Source organism: Hypanus sabinus, chromosome 9, assembly GCF_030144855.1.
Source record: "Hypanus sabinus isolate sHypSab1 chromosome 9, sHypSab1.hap1, whole genome shotgun sequence".
Classification (NCBI taxonomy): Eukaryota; Metazoa; Chordata; class Chondrichthyes; order Myliobatiformes; family Dasyatidae; genus Hypanus; species Hypanus sabinus.
Window position 1 is genome coordinate 156682859 of NC_082714.1, and position 21366 is coordinate 156704224.

The following is a 21366-nucleotide window of genomic DNA, read 5'->3' on the forward strand; positions in this document are numbered from 1 at the left end:
CAGTCGACATTTCAGGCTGAGACATCAACTGTACTTTTTTCCGTAGATACTGCCTCGCCTGCTGAGTTCCTCCAGCATTTTGTGTGTGTTACTCATATACTCAGCGGCCACCTTATTAGGTACGGGAGGACCCTCATAAAGTGGTCATTGGTGTATTTTCCAGTGTTCTGGGTCTAAGAGGAATGGGCACCAGAGGAAACTGAAACCTAGTTTGGAGAGTTGGCAAACCCCTGTGAGTCTGCTGGGCAGTCCGGGTCTGCTGGAGGCCAAAGAAGATGGGTTAGAGGTCTGTATGTTGGTGTTGGTGGGTAGGTGGGAGGGAGTAGGAACAGGATTTGACTTCCTGTTATTGTTTTGTCGGCTGTTGTGTTCTGCGTTGTTCTGCCGAGCGTTGTGGGAAGGCTACGTTGGCGCCAGAATGCAACCTGCCCCCAGCGCGTCCATAGGTTGCATTGGTTGTTAAGGCAAATGATGCGTTTCACTCTCGGTTTCAATGTACATGTGATAAATAAATGTGGAATCTGAACACTGTAGGGCCAAAGGGCCTGTTTCTGGACTGTACTGTTGCTGGGATGACAATATAGGTGTTTGTTTGACGATGTAAGTGCTGGGCCACACTGAAAAGGTCAGGGCCCGAGGTGAGGGACATGCCCGTTCAGCTCGCTGTTCCACTCAGCACTGAACTAAGGTTCTGGGGATGAACTGTCCGTGGATTTCAGTTCAGAACACCATTTGTTGCATTTACTGTTTGTATGATCTGTTTTTTCCCCTGCACATCAGGTGTTTGACAGTACTTTTTAATGAGTTGTTTTATATTTCTATGTTTTGTGGCTGCCTGTTAACAGACAAATCTCAAGGTTGTATAACGTATACACACTTTGATATCAAGTAAACTTTAAACTTTTAAGTTCTAATGTAGAAGTGGGCTGGTAGAACGTGGTCATCTCCAGCCTGACTGAGCAAGAGTAAGAAGGGCCAAATGGCCTCCTATCCTGCCCCTCTGCACCAACACCCCCTCATTCCCGCCACCGCCCCTGTGAAACTACTCACCACAAGCGCCAGCACCAGGCTGCGCACCCGCTCCCCGATCTCTGGCGAGATGTCGTTGCCGAACTGCTGCAGCGTGGTCAGGAATCGCTTCAGCTTGCTGAGTTGCCGTGCGCCGCAGGTGGCGGGAAGCTGCTGGCTGGCCAGCGAGGACGAGGGGCCGTTGGTGAACCGCTGGGGTGGGGATGGCACCCCATTTAGGGCAGGCGGGGAGTGCTCGATGCCATTGGGCACTGCGGGAGAGGACATACACACACACGCACACACGTGTATTCAAACACAGATGCAAACACACATACATGAGCATGCACACATAGACAGAGAGAGAGGGAGTCACAAAAAACACACGCACGTACATAGAAACAGACACATACACATCGACACACACAGATAACATACGCACAGAGGTACAGACAAATCCACACCAGCACAGATATACACACATCGATCCACACGCATACAAATTGCAGTTACACAAACAGAAATATATACACATAAGAAAGATCCACATACACAGGCACATGCATGTATGCACAGAGAGATATACGCATGCACACGCAAACACAAAGAGGCACATAAATTCACAGAACACCCATACAGATGCAAGTACACATACACGCAGATATAAAAATTATGGTAAAACCACATTCAGATATACACACACACACACACACACACACACACACACACACACTCCAGTTAGTAGTCAGGTTATTTGAGCATAGCATCTAACTCTAATTGAATTTAACAATCTTTTTAAAAGACAGCAAAATAAACAGTTTGCATTTAGAGTCTTTCATATCTCAGATGAATGAAATGTACTTTGGGGAATCCTGCAGCAAAGGCTCTACAAAAACGTGGCTGATCGCTACTTCAAGATCAGCCAACTTTAGATTAGGGGCTTGGGGAGCCATTGATCTAAAGGTTTAGTCTGGGACAGAGCGAGTTTCCTGTGCATTTGGAATCTCACCCTGGGAATACCCTGCTCCGTTCTGGATATCACATTTTGGGAAAGTAAGGTAAAGTTTGAGGACAGGTAGAAGCAGCCTGTGATTTCCAGTGGCAGGAACATCAGTGACCAAAGGGAACACGGTTTGGGTCATCGGCTAACAAAGAGGCAAAGGAAACCCCAGCTCATGACTATGAACATAATGCCTTAAAGTGCATTCAATGGTAGAATGCAAAGGGTAAGTGGGTAACCGTTTGAAGGGAAAGGGCATAACGGCTCAGTGAGTAGATTCACTGCCTCACACCTCCAGTAATCCCGGTTCAATCCCGAGCTCTGGTGCGGTCACCGAGGAATTTACCCGTTGTCCCTGCGACTGTGCAGATTCCCTCCGCGTGCGCTCTGGCTTCCTCCCATATGCAAAAGATGTGCTGATTCGGAGATTAACTGACCACCGGGAAGAGCCCTTAAGTGTATGTGGGTGGTGGAGTGTGCGCCAGACAAGTTAACAAGGAAAATTAACAGAGACATGGGATTGTCCTGTAAGCCAATGAGGGCTCAATGGGCCAAATGGCCTCCTTCTGTGCCATAAGAAAGTACGAAAATTGGTATAGAGAGAGGTGGGTGATGGGAAGAACATGGGACAGCTGGAGGATGGACAGGTCTAACAATTAGTTTCTTTTGGAGGGGAATCATTCTATGGTGGGCCGAATGGACTACCTCTGCTTCTATGTCTTATGGCTTCATGATTCCAGTCCAAGTTGGGGAAGAGGATAAGTAGATATCAAAGAGGGTTCTTACAGGGGGAAAAATCTCTAGTTAGATCAAAGGGCACCATCCTTACCATGAAGCCAATTAGCAGTAGCCCAGTTACCGATGGGGGACACCGGAGGTTAGCCCAGTTACCGATGGGGGGCACCAGAGGCTAGCCCAGTTACTGATGGGGGCACCGGAGGTTAGCCCAGTTACTGATGGGGGCTCCGGAGGTTAGCCCAGTTACCGATGGGGGCACCGGAGGTTAGCCCAGTTACTGATGGGGGCACCGGAGGTTAGCCCAGTTACTGATGGGGGCAGCAGAGGTTAGCCCAGTTACTGATGGGGGGCACCAGAGGTTAGCCCAGTTACAGCTGGGGGGCACCGGAGGTTAGCCCAGTTACTGATGGGGGGCTCCGGAGGTTAGCCCAGTTACTGATGGGGGGCACCAGAGGTTAGCCCAGTTACTGATGGGGGCACCGGAGGTTAGCCCAGTTACTGATGGGGGACACCGGAGGTTAGCCCAGTTACAGCTGGGGGGCACCGGAGGTTAGCCCAGTTACAGCTGGTGGGCACCGGAGGTTAGCCCAGTTACAGCTGGGGGGCACCGGAGGTTAGCCCAGTTACTGATGGGGGCACCAGAGATTAGCCCAGTTACTGATGGGGGGCACCAGAGGTTAGCCCAGTTACTGATGGGGGACACCGGAGGTTAGCCCAGTTACTGATGGGGGACACCGGAGGTTAGCCCAGTTACTGATGGGGGACACCGGAGGTTAGCCCAGTTACTGATGGGGGACACCGGAGGTTAGCCCAGTTACTGATGGGGGGCTCCGGAGGTTAGCCCAGTTACTGATGGGGGGCTCCGGAGGTTAGCCCAGTTACTGATGGGGGCTCCGGAGGTTAGCCCAGTTACTGATGGGGGCTCCGGAGGTTAGCCCAGTTACTGATGGGGGACACCGGAGGTTAGCCCAGTTACTGATGGGGGACACCGGAGGTTAGCCCAGTTACTGATGGGGGACACCGGAGGTTAGCCCAGTTACTGATGGGGACACCGGAGGTTAGCCCAGTTACTGATGGGGGCACCGGAGGTTAGCCCAGTTACTGATGGGGGACACCGCAGGTTAGCCCAGTTACTGATGGGGGCACCGGAGGTTAGCCCAGTTACTGATGGGGGCACCGGAGGTTAGCCCAGTTACTGATGGGGGCACCGGAGGTTAGCCCAGTTACGGATGGGGGCAGCAGAGGTTAGCCCAGTTACCGATGGGGGCACCGGAGGTTAGCCCAGTTACCGATGGGGGCACCGGAGGCTAGCCCAGTTACCGATGGGGGCACCGGAGGCTAGCCCAGTTACCGATGGGGGGCACCAGAGGCTAGCCCAGTTACTGATGGGGGGCTCCGGAGGTTAGCCCAGTTACTGATGGGGGGCACCGGAGGTTAGCCCAGTTACCGATGGGGGCACCGGAGGTTAGCCCAGTTACCGATGGGGGGCACCGGAGGTTAGCCCAGTTACCGATGGGGGGCACCGGAGGTTAGCCCAGTTACTGATGGGGGCAGCAGAGGTTAGCCCAGTTACTGATGGGGGGCACCAGAGGTTAGCCCAGTTACTGATGGGGGGCACCGGAGGTTAGCCCAGTTACTGATGGGGGCTCCGGAGGTTAGCCCAGTTACTGATGGGGGACACCGAAGGTTAGCCCAGTTACTGATGGGGGCACCGGAGGTTAGCCCAGTTACTGATGGGGGCACCGGAGGTTAGCCCAGTTACTGATGGGGGACACCGGAGGTTAGCCCAGTTACTGATGGGGGCATCGGAGGTTAGCCCAGTTACTGATGGGGGCAGCAGAGGTTAGCCCAGTTACTGATGGGGGGCACCAGAGGTTAGCCCAGTTACTGATGGGGGGCACCGGAGGTTAGCCCAGTTACTGATGGGGGCTCCGGAGGTTAGCCCAGTTACTGATGGGGGCACCGGAGGTTAGCCCAGTTACTGATGGGGGCACCGGAGGTTAGCCCAGTTACTGATGGGGGACACCGAAGGTTAGCCCAGTTACTGATGGGGGCACCGGAGGTTAGCCCAGTTACTGATGGGGGCACCGGAGGTTAGCCCAGTTACTGATGGGGGACACCGGAGGTTAGCCCAGTTACTGATGGGGACACCAGAGGTTAGCCCAGTTACTGATGGGGACACCGGAGGTTAGCCCAGTTACTGATGGGGGACACCGGAGGTTAGCCCAGTTACTGATGGGGGCACCGGAGGTTAGCCCAGTTACTGATGGGGGCACCGGAGGTTAGCCCAGTTACTGATGGGGGACACCGGAGGTTAGCCCAGTTACTGATGGGGACACCAGAGGTTAGCCCAGTTACTGATGGGGACACCGGAGGTTAGCCCAGTTACTGATGGGGGACACCGGAGGTTAGCCCAGTTACTGATGGGGGCACCGGAGGTTAGCCCAGTTACTGATGGGGGCACCGGAGGTTAGCCCAGTTACTGATGGTGGCTCTGGAGGTTAGCCCAGTTACTGATGGGGGCTCCGGAGGTTAGCCCAGCGCTATTACAGTTTTGGGCATCAGAGTTCAAGTCTGATGCCATTTACAAGAAGTTTGTATGAGCTCCCTATGACCACGTGGGTTTTCTTCTGGGTACTCCTGTCCCCTCCCACATTCCGAAGATGTACCGGTTAGCAGTTTGGTTGGTTACTGTAAATAGTCCTAGGGCTGAATAGGTGAGTTACTGGGTGGTGCAGCTCGTTGGACCAGCATCTCTAAATACATAAAGCAAAAATAGACTACATGTAGAATCAGAGTTGAGAGGGAAAATAAGGCAGCCACGATCGAAAACCAGAGCAGACTCGACAGTCTGAATGGTCTCATTTTGCTCCTATGCCTAATGGTCATTTAATTCTAGTGGCTGCACTTACAGCAAGGATGTGGAAGCTCTGGAGAGTGTGCAGAACGGATTCACTGGGACGTTGCCTGGATTAGAGGGCATGTGCTAGAAGGAAAGGTTGCACAGAATGGGGCTGTCGAGCGGAGACCTGAGAGGTTTGTAAGATTATAGGAGACAGATGCAGTATTTTGTTGAAAATAATACCTTTCCTCCCACAGACCCTGCTCAACCCACTGAGCAAAAGTACACATATATATAAACAAGAGAATCGTCTCAAAAATCTTTATCAATAACAATTCAAGTAAAAGGAAAAATAAACATTATCACGATCATACACAGAATTAACCTAACAGTATATAATAATTGATTCTCCTCTTAGCCATAACAAGAAGAAAAAAAGATAAAGAAACTTTTATAATTGAAATGTACATTAAAAAGACCCACAAAACACAAAAAAAAATAGAAAGAAAAAAAACCTGGGCAGCTCTTCTTGAGAGTAAAAATCAGGAAAAAAGGAAAAACTTTCTGATCAAATCCAAAACTTCAGAAAGGTAACTGGAAGGGCCATAAGTCAGAGCCTATGAAAATATTGAATAAAGGGTCGCCAAGTTTCCTCAAATTTAAAGGATGATTCCAATGTCCAACTTCTTATTTTCTCTAAACTTAAACAGGACAAGATGGAGGAAAGCCCTTGTGGCTTCTATGCTGTAGAACAAGGGTTCCCACCCCTTTTTTATGCCATGGTCTAATACATTAACCGAGGGGTCACTGGACGCCTCTGCTCTCGAGTCTGGGGCTGGGACTTGAACCCTCAACATTCTAGCTCAGAGGAATGACAGCCACCAAGCCTAACCATGGGAGCATTACCAGGGCCATAGAAACGAGCTCAAAATGAGTGGGATTCTGGAGGGAGGAGGGACAATCAGGTGGCTGGTGGGATGTGACATGAAGCAGAGAGATTCCCCATGGAACACCTGCACTGCACGGACAGCAGTGGCTTGTCTGAAACAGGAAAGTCTGACAGACTTCTATAGATACGTAGTGCACAGTGTATTTATTGACTATTGCATCACGGCCTGGTACGGAAACACCAACGCCTTTGAGCTACTGTCACCTCCCCCTGGGTCCCGCCCTCCTTCCCTTTCTCCCATAGTCTGTTCTCATCCTCTATCAGATGACTTATCTGCTCCTTCCTTTTCCACAAATCAGCTCCCAGCTTCTCATTTCATCTCTCCCTCCCCACCCACCCACCTTATCTCGCCTATCACGTGCCAACTTGCACTCCTTCGCCTCACCTCACCTTCTTATTCTGTCCCCTTCCCTTTGAGGACTGATGAAGGCGCTCAGCCCGAAACGTCGACCATTTATTCCCCTCCATGGATGCTGGCTGAACTCCAGAACTCTGTGTATTGCTCACACTTCCCAGCATCTGCAGAATCTCTTCAGCTTCTGCTCTGTGTTCTTTATGTTTTTGTTTTGAACTGGATTGGATGATTTTTTTCAGATTACAGGATGATCATGGTATTGCACCACAGAGTCACACGGCACAGAAACAGGCCCTTCAACCCATCAAGACTGGACCAACATCAAGCACCCCAACGTTATACTCATCCTACCCATTTTATTCTCCACAAAACTCATTAACTCTGCCAATTCTACCACTCACCTTCAACTTTAGCAGCCAATTCATCAGCAGTCACAGGGGAGAATGTGTGAACTCCATATATCACCCGAGGCTGGGATTGAACCCGGCTCTCTGGAACTTGAGGAAGCAGCTCTACCGGCTGCGCCACTCTGCCCTCCCACTGGCCTTAGTGGAGGATTGCAAGTTATGAAGCCTCATTCACTCTATACTTCTAGGCACCCTTCTCACAGGATCCCAAGGGGCCCTAACCTTTTTTATATCATGGACCCCTACCATCAACTGAGAGGTCCGTGGACCACAGTGTCCGTGAACAAAGGACGCCTTTTGCTTGAACCTTTGCAACCTATAGGATATTGAAAGACCCAGATAGAATGGATGTGGAGAGGATGTTTACTCTGGTGGGGGAGTAGGACCAGAGGGCACAGCATCAGAATAGAAGGATATCCATTTAGAACAGAGATGAGGGAAGTTTTCTTTAGCCAGAGGGTGGTGAATCTGTGGAATTCATTGCCGCAGACAGCTGTGGAATTAAGCCAAGTCACTGGGTGCATTTAAAGTGGGGTTTGATATGTTCTTGATTAATTGGTGAGTCAACGGTTATGGGAAGAAGGCAGGAGAATGGGTTGAGAGGAGTAATAAACCAGCCATGATGGAATGGTGCAGCAGAGTCGATGGGCTGAATAGCCAAGTTCTACTGCTGTGTCTCACGGTCGATGCACACAGATGCCACTGTAATTGAGCAACCCCAGGAAAGAGCTGCAGTAGCACGATCAACGCAATGGACGAGGAAACTTACATGATGTTGGTGTGAAGGATGTTGCACGTGGTGCCCCTTGGTTCCCTGAGGGCGGAGGAGGCATGGTCGGTGGGGTGGCCCTGGACTGGGCCTTCACATCCACAGGAGATCCTGGCATCATGGGACGCTTCTTCTCTCCGTTGACTGCTTAGTAACACAAGAAGAAAAAGATTTCTCTTAGGACATTTAAAATCCAAACACTGCAGAGTTCCCCAAGATCGGATTTGCTCATCCCACTTTCATTTCTGGATCTAATTCCATTTTGCCTCAAACTACCATCAGGGAGGAGGTACAGGAGCCTGAAGGCACACACTCATCATTTTAGGAACAGTTTCTCCCTTTCTGCTATGAGATTCAGAACGATCCAAGAACCCATGAACACTTTTTTTTTCTCTGTTTGCATTAACTTTTTATATTCCTTAATATAACTTACAGAATTTCTTTTCATGTATTGTACTGTACTGCTGCCGTGAAGCAACAAATAATTTGACATAGCGGCCACTTTATCAGGTACGCCTATTCATTAATGCAAATATCTAATCAGCTAATCATGTGGCAGCAACTCAATGCATAAAAAGCATGTAGTTGTGGTCAAGAGGTTCAGTTGTTCAGACCCAACATCAGAATGGGGAAGAAATGTGATCTAAGTGACTTTGACCCTGGAATGATTGCTGGTGCCAGATGGGGTGGTTTGAGTATCTCAGAAACTGCTTATCCTGGGGTTTTCATGCAAAGTAGACCCCAGAGGTTACAGAGAATGATGCAACAAACAAAAATCGTCCTGTAAGTGGCAGTTCTGTGGGTGAAATCATCTTGTTAACGAGAGAGGTTAGAGGAGAATGACTAGACAGGTTCAAGCTGACAAGAGACAACAGTAACAGTAATAAGTAAGCAGGGTATCTAATGAAGTAGCCATTGAGTGTATTTGTAAGCTCAGGTTGAAAAATTGTCGTTGAGCGTTCTGTAGACTGGAAACTCTCAGGGTCCAACAAGTTTTGAATCTGTAGTATAAAACTATAATTATCATCTAAAATGTTACGTTATTCCCCTCTGCGCCTTGTGGCGCACCAGGTGGTAACTTTCTTCAGCACTTTTGTTTGTCTTTTTATGAGGCTGAGTTGCTGACTCGACGCTCAACCCAGCACAGACGGAAAGTGTGCAAAGAGCCGGCCAGATTCGAAGCTGGGACCACTCGCCTGGAAGTCCAGTGCGGCTGCCACTACACCACCCCGGCAAATCAGCTAATATGGCTAGAAGTTAAAATTAACTAAAATCTGTGGCCACCTAATATACAAATGTAACTTGTGCAATCTCAACCAACATGATTTACACAAACATTAGTTCACAGACATTTCTCAGAACCCTTACGATACTCCGGACTCTCTATAATTACAACGAACAGGTCTCCTGCACCCTTCTCCCTTACAGCCACTCTCCTCCATAAAGCAAAGGGCTTCTTCTTCCTAGAGCCGAGGCTGACTTGACATCAGAAAAGTGGGCAGATTCCACAGTGCTGGATAAATCTATGAAGGTCCTAGAGATCAGATGGATTCCAGGAGGGGTCCAGTGCTGAAATATCATTGGGGAGTTGGAGTTCTCGACAATAGTCCAGGTAAGGAAATGTTACTCAAATTGAGTGCGAAGAGATGAGCCAAGCAGAACAGAGAGCAGAGAGGAGGAAGAGGGCTGGATTTGTGCAGCTGCCTGCCAGATGTGTTTTATAATTAAGCTGCTCCAGATCAAGAAATAATTAGCTCCAGACAATTTTGAAAGACCACCACGACTACTCTCCCTGTTGTAGACATTTCCTGTGCTGGGAAGTGGCACATGGACTTGTGAAGGAGGCTCTTCTCCTCCCCCACCCTTCCCAGAAACACACAGTGTGTTCCTGTGATGAAATGCAGAGGATTATCCAGAGCTACAACCCCACCAGTTACAGCAACGTGCTTCTGTCATGCACGAGGTGAGACCTCATATCATGGGTGATCCATCTGTCAACAAAGGGAAAAGGTTTTGATGAAGATGGGCAGGAGGTGACTAGTACAGAGCACAAACACCCTCATAGATAGGCGAGTAGCCTGCTTTAGTGCTGTAATTCCTTTTAGCATCCCACCACAGTATAGCCCTGCAGCAGTTAGCGTAACAGTACACACTGCCAGTGATCAAACGACCAAGGTTCATTTCCCTCGCTGACTGTACAGGATTTTTTTGCTCTCCCCATGACTATGTTTCCTCCGGGTGCTCTGGTTTCCTGCCAAAGTCCAAAGACATGTGGGTTAGTAAGGGTGAGTATGTTGAGGGCATGCTAATGTTGACATTGAACATCTGGCGACACCCACGGATTGCTCCATTGCATTTCAGACTGGATTACTCATGCTGTAGATGATGCATTTTACTGCTTGTTTTACTGTACAGAACATAAAGATTACATTTATCTGTCTCATGTACTTTGAAACATATGTTGGGCAGCAGGTTTCTACCAAAGGAGGTGTTCCCTCCTACAGGCCACCCTTGGGTGAGGTAAAGCATCTGCTTAGCCCTCCAATGAGAGTTATGTGAAGCCAAAGGAGCAGGTGGTGGATGGTTGTATGAGCAGCTGGTGTATATCTCAAGTCCTGGTATTGGTAATGGCTGGGAGACACCCACCTTGTAAGGACGCTGCCCAGAAGGTGGCAACGGCCAACCACTTCTGTAGAAAACTTTGCCAAGCACAATCGTGACCATGGGGCCGCGATCGCCCACGTCATACAACTCAGCACATAACGATGACGGTGATGCTGTTGAAACCTCGAAACATAGAGTCAAATGCATTTCTTACAAGACAGTCTGAATATGTGCTGGGGGCAGCTTCCAGCATGTTCACAACTTACCAATCCTCTCTAACCGGTCGGTACGGGTTTAGAACGTGAGAGGAAACCTCAGCTTCACAGAAAGAACGAACAAACTCCTTGGAGACAGTGGTGGGAATTGACTCATGATCATTATTGCTGTAAATTATTACACTATAAAACTAATCTTTCTTACGCCTCAGGCCAGACACCATGTCCTTATACGCATGTCTTACAAAATCTGGAATGCTGACAGCTTCACTGACACAGATTCCCAGAGTGTGCTTTCTCCCAGCACACTGCCCAAAACCACAGTGTCTACCACCACGCCGGACAATCGGAGCCGGTCCGGGGAGCACCACCACCTTCACGTTCTCCTGCAAGTCACACACAACTCGAGCGGCACCGCTGGGTGTAAAACCCGGGCCTCTATGCCCCTTAGCAATGCCTCCAGAAGGACAAAAGCTCTTCAAAAAGCCAGCTCATGACTTCCCTCTTGTGGGTGAATAGGGATGTGAAATAAACACTGACCTACCCAGCAACACCAACATCCTGTCACTGAGTTAATTTAATTTAATTTTTGATTTTTAAAAAAAGTTTAATTTAACTTAGAGAAACGGCAGGGTAACAGGCCCCTCCGACCCAATAAGCCTGGGTGGTCCATCTGCAACTATGTCACCAATTAACCCACCAACCTGTACACCTTTAAAATCTGCGAGGCAACCTAGAAGAAACCCATGTGGTCATAGCAAAGGTACAAACTCTCTACAGACGGCGGTGGGAATTGAACCCTAGTGGCTGGCGCTGTAAAGCGATGCGTTAACATGTCACCCAGTAGATAAAGATTAAAGATTCGTTTTATTTGTCACTTGTACATCAATTGATCAGAACATACAGTGAAACGCATTGTTTGCTTCAACATCCAACTCAGTGCAAGGTTGGGCTGAGGCAGCCCACAAGTGTCGCTGTGCTTCTGGTGCCACACTAGCGTGCCCATGACTCACTGATCCTAACTTGAACGTCTTCGAAATGTGGGAGAAATCAGTCTTCGTGCTTCGATCCTCAGCACCAAAACCTGAAAAAATGGTGATCACCGAACACCCGGCCTCGAACTCAGTCTCACTGATCTGCAAACCCGGAGGGTTATCGGAGCTCGATTCTTGTGCCCACATGGGACTCCGACTCCAGAACGCGCCGGCTACTCGCTGGGGTGGCGGGGCCCCCACCACCTCTGCTGGTCCCACGTCCGCGTCACTGGTCTTCAAATGCAAGGGTGGGGATTTAGGCTCCAGCCCCGACCTCCAACTCCCCCACATCTCTGTCCCTAAACCTAACCTGTGCCTTCTCTGTCCCCAAAACCATCCTTACGAACCTAAAAAAAAACAATTTAAAAACAACTAAATTTGAGCAGCAACTCAGTGGACGTCGCAACCCGGCACTTCACCTCCCAGTGCTCCAGGAGGCCTCGAGCATTCAGTGGAGCCCTGTGGCTTAATGCCTGGTTTCGGCTGATAACACTTGCTGTCACACTCCTGACGGCATTCCACAATGTTAAAGGAGGTAAATAATTGCATATTGTTTCCACACTCATTGAAATAAACTGCACAAGGCAGGTTGGGCGATGCCCAAGGAGAGAGGCTGCTTATTAAAGAGCTGGGTGGCCTGACTTTTTCAAATGGAAGACTGTGAAAATGTTAGCATAATGAACTTATCCATCTTCAACGTGCACCAGCTGCTGCCAACAGGAATGAGGATGATCATTTTTTTCTTGCTTAGCCACAAAATGGGAATATTAAAAATTCAGTGAATGCAGTTTAAATTACTGTGGCGAGATCCTCGTGGTCTGGGACTGTCCCTGTGATGAATGGCGATAATCTGCGAGAGACCCATTTGCTCATTCCATTGCAAATGGAAAACCACGCAGAATTAGTTCAGGAGGAACCACCCACCATTACCCTCTTTCAAACCCTACTAACATTCAGCCTGCCCATCGTCCATCCCTCAAACCCTGTCAATATCCAGCCTGCCCACCATCCTAAGACCCTAAGATATTGGAGCAGAAGTAGGCCATTTGGCCCATCAAGTCTGCTCTGCCATTCAATCATGAGCTGATCCAATTCTTCCAGTCATCCCCACTCCCCTGCCTTCTGCCCATACCCTTTGATGCCCTGGCTAATTAAGAACCTATCTATCTCTGCCTTGAATGCACCCAATGACTTGGCCTCCACAGCTGCTCATGGCAACAAATTCCACGGATTTACCACCCTCTGACTAAAGTAATTTCTCCACCATCTCTGTTCTAAATGGACATCCTTCAATCCTGAAGTCGTGCCCACTTGTCCTAGAACCCCCCCCCCCACCTCACCATGGGAAATAACTTTGCCATATCTAATCTGTTCAAGCCTTTTATCATTTGGAATGTTTCTGCGAGATCCCCCCTCATTCTCCTGAACTCCAGGGAATACAGCCCAAGAGCTGCCAGACATTCCTCATATGGTACCCCTTTCATTCCTGGAATTATTCTTGTGAATCTTCCCTGAACTCTCTCCAACGTCAGTATATCCTTTCTAAAATACGGAGCCCAAAACTGCACACAATATCCAAGTGTGGTCTCACGAGTGCCTTATAGAGCCTCAACATCACATCCCTGCTCTTATATTCTATACCTCTAGAAATGAATGCCAACATTGCATTCACCTTCTTCACCACCGACTCAACCTTGAGGTTAACCTTTAGGGTATCCTGCACAAGGACTCCAAAGTCCCTTTGCATCTCTGCATTTTGAATTCTCTCCCCATCTAAATAATAGTCTGCCCATTTATTTCTTCCACCAAAGTGCATGACCACACACTTTCAAACATTGTATTTCATTTGTCCCCTTCTTTGCCCATTCTCATAAACTATCTTATTCTCTCTGCAGGCTCTCTGTTTCCTCAACACTACCCACTCCTCCACCTATCTTTGTATCATCAGCAAATTTAGCCACAAATCCATTAATCCCGTAGTCCAAATCATTGACATACACTGTAAAAAGCAGCGGTCGCAACTCTGACCCCTGTGGAACTCCACTGGTAACCAGCAGCCAGCCAGAATAGGATCCCTTTATTCCTATTCTCTGTTTTCTGCGATCAGCCAATGCTCCACCCATGTTAGTAACTCCCCTGTAATTCCATGGGTTCTTATCTTGCTAAGCAGCCTGAAGTGCAGTGCCTTGTCAAAGATTTTCTGAAAATCCAAGTACACCACGTCTACTGCATCTCCTTTGTCTACCCTGCTTGTAATTTCCTCAACTAATTACAGTAGGTTAGTCAGGCAGGATTTTCCTTTCAAGAAACCATGCTGGCTTTGGCCGATCTTGTCGTGTGCATCCAGGTACTCCGTCATCTCATCCCTAACAATCGATTCCGAACACTGTCTGTCTCTGAAACACTCCCAACATCCAGTCTGTCCATGGTCCACCTCTCAAACCCTGTCAGTATCCCAGCCTGGGTTACAGCACGAGATAGGCCCTTCCGGCCCTCCGTGGCACAACGCCCAGCAATCCCTCAATTTTAACACTGTGGAAAATTTACAATGACCAATTAACCTTCCAACCAGTATAACTCTGGACTGTAGGAGTAATCTGAAGCACCCAGAAGAAACCCACTTTTCACAGGGAGAACATACAAACTCCTCACAGACTGTAGTGGGAATTGAACCCTGGTCACCTGTACAGTAAAGTGTTGTGCTAACCACTACACTACCATTTTGCCCCTAGAAGGCTAACAATAATGACCCTTCTTTGAGGGAATGGGACCAAGATAGATTTTGGGGATGAATGGGGTATTTGGATCCTGGTCGCCTCATGAAAGGAAGAAAGGAAGAAAGCTTTAGAGAGGGTGCGGAGGAGATGTACTGTGATGCTGCCGGGATTAAAGGGCGTGTTTTATTGAGGATAGGTTGCATGAGCTTGGACTTTTCTCTTTAGAGCGAAGAGGATGACAGTGATATGATAGAGGCATAGAGTGGGGTTAGTGGGTGGGGGGGGAAATCAGCCATGATCAAAAGGCAATGATGGGCCGAATGGCCTACTAGAGGAGGCAAAATGAGGGAGAAAGTGTGTGTGTGTGTGTGTGTGTGTGTGTGTGTGTGTGTGTGTGTGTGTGTTCATACACATTGACAGGTAAAAAAGTGTGTATGAGTGGAAGAGATGTGTTGAGAAGCTCCACCAGCTCCTCGCGCCAGTGGCTTCCATGTCAGCAGAGTTGGCCTTGCCTTGACTTACTTACAGATTCTTTCATTTTTACAGGGTAGAGAGGAGGATAAAGAAAGATTCAAACTAACTTAATAGTTTCCACAAGCGTGAGAAAGCCTGCAAGATATTGGAAATCCAGAACAACACACACAGACAAGATGCTGGAGGAACTCGGTATGTTAAAGTTCACAGTAAGTTTTACTATCAAAGTACATATATGTACTGGCAGTGTAGTGGCATCAGTGCTGGACTTCAAGGCAGATGGTCCTGAGTTCAAACCCAGCCAGGTTCCAACCTGGACAGCAGCAATATCTGTGTGGAAGAAAGGCCTGGAAATCTACTTCCGTATCTCGCCATGAAAACTCCATGGACCATAAGGTCCATGAAGAGTCGGACTCGACATATACGTCACCTGTGATTCCTTTGAGGGCAAATACATAGAAGAGTAACTATAACAGGATCACTGAGAAATCAACCAGGGTGTGGAAGACAACAAGCTGTGCAAATGCAGCATCTATGGAAATGAGTAAGCACTTGACGTTTCAGGCTGAGACCCCTCTTCAGGAAAGGAAGGGGGAAGATGCCGGAATTAAAAGGTAGGGGGAGGGGAAGGAGGATAGCTAGAAGGCGGTAGGTGAAGCCAGGTGGGTAGGATGGGTGAAAAGCTGGAGAGGAAGAATCTTACAGAAGAGAGTGCATCATAGGAGAAAGGGAAGGAGAAGGGGACCCAGGGAGGCGGTGATAAGCAGGTGAGAAGAGGCCAGAATGGGGAATAGAAGAAGAGGGAAGGGGGAGGGTATTTATTTAACTGGAAGGAGAATTTGATGTTCACGGCATCAGGGTGCAGACTATCCTTCAGCAGAGCCCCTCCAACATTTTGCATGTGTTAACAACTTCCAGCCTCCCATAAGGTCATCCCTGAGCACCCAACCCATAACTCCACCGTCTGCTGGGAGCGCCTGTGATGGAGGGACATCACCTCTTGGAGGAGAAGGACAACAGGACCTTGCAAGTTGCCTCTCAGGTGAGCGGGTCAGAAATCCCACACCTCACCGGGCCTTCCCTGGTAACCAGTGACACTTGCAGCTCCTGGGCTGCATAGGGGCATAAAATGATGCAGTAGAGGCCCATGCCCTTCGGCCCATCTTGTCTGTGCTGCACTCTTGTGCGGACTGATCGGAGGGAATTGCACCCTCAAAACATATGCATGAAGCCATCCAGGCAACCTCACAGATACACACTCAAAAACTCCACTTCTGACCACATCCTTGTAAACCTCCTCCACACTGTCTCCAGGCGGGAGATGTTAGAAATTGTTCCTTAACCTTTCCTTCCAATAGTCATAGAGCACTACAGCTCAGAAACAGGCCCTTCGGCCCATCTGTTCTGTGCTGAACGGTCATTCTACCTAGTCCCATCAACCTGCACCTGGACCATTATCCCCTGTTCATCTCCCACCCATGTAGCTGTCCGAATTTCTGTTGAAAGTTGACATTGAACAAGCATCCACCAGTTCTGCCAGCAGCTCATTCCACACTCTCATCACCCCCTGAGTGAATAAGCTCCCCCTCACGTTCCCCTTAAATATTTCACCTTTTACCTTTAACCTAGGACCTCAAGTTCTGGTTTCACCCAACCTCCATGGAAAAAGCCTGCTTTATACCCCTCATAATGTTGTATACCTCTGTTAAATCGCCCCTCATTCTCCTAAACTATAGGGGATAAAGTCCTAATCTATTCAACCTTTCCCTATAACTCAGGTGCTTCAGTACCCGCAACATCCTTGTAAATTTTCTCTGCACACTTGTAGGTAGGTGTAGGTAGGTGACCAGAACTGCAACGATACCCCAGTACTCGTGAACACATTCAAATGCATGCACGCTCAGCTCTCCCACACTCACTATCATGCACTTACACACTCAAGTCTACAGAGGTGACGAGGAGTTCCTTTAGCCAGAGGGTGGTGAATTGGCAGAATTCAGTGTCACCCATGGCTGTGGAGGCCGAGTCATTGGGTACATTTACTGTGGAGGTTGATAGGTCCTTGATTAGTCAGGGCATTAAAAGCTACAGGGAAAAGGCAGAGAATGGGGATGAGGGGGAAAATAAATCAGCCATGATGGAATGGTGGAGCAGACTCGATGGGCTGAATGGCCTTATTCTGCTCCTATGTCTAATGGTTTTATTTGCTCAGACATGCTATCAGGTTCATGCCCACACACTCTCTCTAACATATACATGCATACACATAGTCAAGCACAAACTCACACTCTCTCAGGCGCAAACGAGTTCCAGTCACACTGTCCTGAGAATTCTCTGCCCAGAACCTAATCTCGGCTGACTGGCTGTCTATAATCCCTTCCATACAATTGAATCTGAAGACCCAGAGGGAGCTTCACCTCCTGCACCGTGGAGAGAAGCAGCAGGCACGGTAATCACCAGCACCAGCTGTAACCGCCACATTCCAACTGCTGGCTTCTCAGAATGTCACCGCCAGCAAGCAGAGCGTGTCAGTCACCTGTTCAGTCCGCATCGGCGTTCCGCGCCTCACCCTGTCTCAGCAACAGACCAGCAGGAAGCACCAGGGCTGCAACCATCAGAGATAAAATCAATATTTAAAAAAAAAGACGCTTGAAAAATGTAAACAGACTTCCTGGAATGTTCCCACCTGCCTGAGTTTTCTGGTTAGCCATGAGTGAACCTTCAATCTGCATGGGGTGAGTGAGATGTGAGACCGAGTGGTTAGTGAGTATCTGTGCTGTGAGAGTGGAGTGTGGGAGAGAGAGGGTGAGTTATTTGTGTGTGTGTTTAAATACTTACAGGCAGACAAGGGAATGTGTGTGCATCCCTTGGCATGTACAGTAAGTATATTTCGATGTTAATGTGTCTAAATAAACATCCATATATATGTGTGTGTCAGTGTTGCAGGCAGTTTCTTCTTTGGAAAAGAGTACTGTCATTGTATAACACCGGGGTACAGTACTGGTGGAGACGGGCCTGTCACTGTATAACACCGGGGTACGGTACCGATGGGGATGGGTCTGTCACTGTATAACACTGGGGTACAGTACCGGTGGGGATGGGTCTGTCACTGTATAACACCGGGGTACGGTACCGGTGGGGACGGGTCTGTCTCTGTATGACACTGGGGTACAGTACCGGTGGGGATGGGTCTGTCTCTGTATGACACTGGGGTACAGTACTGGTGGGGACGGGTCTGTCACTGTATAACACCGGGGTACAGTACTGGTGGGGACGGGTCTGTCTCTGTATGACACTGGGGTACAGTACCGGTGGGGATGAGTCTGTCACTGTATAACATCAGGGTACGGTACCGGCGGGGACGGGTCCGTCACAGTATAACACCGGGGTACGGTACCGGCGGGGACGGGGTCACTGTATAACACTGCGGTACGGTACCGGTGGAGACGGGTCTGTCACTGTATAACACCGGGGTACGGTACCGGCGGGGACGGGGTCACTGTATAACACTGGGGTACGGTACCGGTGGAGACGGGTCTGTCACTGTATAACACCAGGGTACGGTACCGGTGGAGACGGGTCTGTCACTGTATAACACTGGGGTACGGTACCGGTGGGGACAGGTCCATCACCGTATAACACCGGGGTACGGTACCGGCGGGGACGGGGTCACTGTATAACACTGGGGTACGGTACCGGTGGAGACGGGTCTGTCACTGTATAACACTGGGGTACGGTACCGGTGGGGACAGGTCCATCACCGTATAACACTGGGGTACAGTACCAGTGGGGATGGGTCTGTCTCTATATAACACTGGGGTACGGTACCGGCGGGGACGGGTCTGTCTCTGTATAACACCGGGGTACGGTACCGGTGGGGACACGTCTGTCACCGTATAACACCGGGGTACAGTACTGGCGGGGGTGGGTCTGTCACTGTATAACACTGGGGTACGGTACCGGTGGAGACGGGTCTGTCACTGTATAACACTGGGGTACAGTACTGGCGGGGGTGGGTCTGTCACTGTATAACACTGGGGTACGGTACCGGTGGAGACGGGTCTGTCACTGTATAACACTGGGGTACGGTACCGGTTGAGACGGGTCTGTCACTGTATAACACTGGGGTACGGTACCGGTGGAGACGGGTCCGTCACAGTATAACACCGGGGTACGGTACCGGCGGGGACGGGGTCACTGTATAACACTGCGGTACGGTACCGGTGGAGACGGGTCTGTCACTGTATAACACCGGGGTACGGTACCGGCGGGGACGGGGTCACTGTATAACACTGGGGTACGGTACCGGTGGAGACGGGTCTGTCACTGTATAACACTGGGGTACGGTACCGGTGGGGACAGGTCCATCACCGTATAACACCGGGGTACGGTACCGGCGGGGACGGGGTCACTGTATAACACTGGGGTACGGTACCGGTGGAGACGGGTCTGTCACTGTATAACACTGGGGTACGGTACCGGTGGGGACAGGTCCATCACCGTATAACACTGGGGTACAGTACCGGTGGGGATGGGTCTGTCTCTATATAACACTGGGGTACGGTACCGGCGGGGACGGGTCTGTCTCTGTATAACACCGGGGTACGGTACCGGTGGGGACACGTCTGTCACCGTATAACACCGGGGTACAGTACTGGCGGGGGTGGGTCTGTCACTGTATAACACCGGGGTACGGTACTGGTGGGGACGGGTCTGTCATCGTATAACACCGGGGTACAGTACCGGTGGGAAACGGGTCTGCCTCTGTATGACACTGGGGTACAGTACCGGTGGGGATGGGTCTGTCACTGTATAACACCGGGGTACGGTACCGGCAGGGACGGGTCCGTCACCGTATAACACTGGGGTACGGTACCGGTGGGGATGGGTCCGTCACCGTATAACACTGGGGTACAGTACTGGAGGGGATGGGTCTGTCTCTATATAACACTGGGGTACAGTACCGGTGGGGATGGGTCTGTCTCTGTATAACACCAGGGTACAGTACTGGTGGAGACGGGTCTGTCACTGTACAACACCAGGGTACAGTACCGGTGGGGACAGGTCTGTCACTAGATAACACAGGTACAGTACTGGTGGGGATGGGTCTATCACTGTATTACACAGTGGTACAGGTCTGTCACTGTATAACACAGGTGAATAGTACTGCTGGACACTGTATCTCAATGGGGTTATGCAGAATGCAGGTTAAATGCAGTCAATTGGAACTGGCTTAGATAGGATATCTTGGTCAGCATGGGCAGGTTGGGCTGAATAGCCTGTTTCTGCATTGTATGTCTCTGTCATTTTTCACACACTGGAACCTGGCCTCTGAAACTGATCTTGAGTATCCTAAATATTCACTGGGCCTGAGGCCTTTATCAGCTGGAGCCCGGGGCCTTGGGTGTAACAGTGGAGCCTATTCCAGACCAGAAAATTGGCCCGAAATAAACTTCTGGCCCTTGGTTGTTCCGAGAATGGCACTTTCTCACTAAGGGTCAGATTGATGAAAAATAAATCGTTTGCTGCAAATTTTCCCAGCAAGGGTGACAAGGGTTTTGAAGAGCCAAAGGATCGAAAGTGGCTTCTTTAATCCAAAAGCAAGGAAAGAAGGGAGTGATAATGGAATTAAGCTATTGGGTTGTGACGGCTTTGGAATGGTGGGAAATAATTCCTTACTCCAGACACTCAGAGATAAGCTTTTGCGGATGATTAAGTAAATAAACTCCAGCAAAATTAAAAAAGAAATGGAAATAATAGTTGCACACAGATCGGAGAGGTTATTGCAGGCCAAGATTGAATTCATAGTGATGGAGGGTGAAAATTATTCTGCTTCAATGAGCCCTCCAGATGCTCTTCGTGATGAAATATTGCCAGTTAAGTCACTCACCCATAAACTGGTTGCAAATTATGAACAGTCTCATTACTTACACAGTGCAAAAGACTGGCTAAATAGAAATTCAGAGTATTATCTAATAGGTGGTAGATAGGGAAATGTCGATGTACAAAGGGAATGGGGTGTTGAGCAGTCACTGAGAGCAGCCAGCAGTCAATAAGGCAAGTAGTTTGCTGGCCTTTATAACAAGAGGTTTCATCTACAGGAGCTAGGGACTCTTGCTACCATGATAGGGGACTTTAGTAAGGATGCACATCTTGTGTGCTCTCTTGATCTCCTTATTTGGAATGGCAGAACAGTCATATGAGAAGAGAATGGATTATTTGACTTCAGAAGAATGAGATGAAACTTGTATGCT

General features: G+C 49.3%; 1 protein-coding gene across 5 annotated transcripts in view; it reads right to left on the reverse strand.

The window, feature by feature from the left end:
* Window positions 1-21366, reverse strand: part of LOC132399944 (protein CBFA2T2-like) — a 199016-nt gene that overhangs the window by 89460 nt on the left and 88190 nt on the right. For 3 of the 5 annotated variants that reach the window (XM_059980909.1, XM_059980908.1, XM_059980911.1), the window contains exons 2-3: window positions 8069-8215; window positions 1051-1280 (exon numbers count right to left, since the gene is read on the reverse strand). In XM_059980909.1, the coding sequence (XP_059836892.1) occupies window positions 1051-1280; window positions 8069-8215 (377 nt within the window). The remainder of the gene's footprint in view (window positions 1-1050; window positions 1281-8068; window positions 8216-21366) is intronic. The other 2 variants (XM_059980910.1, XM_059980912.1) reach the window with 1 other exon arrangement.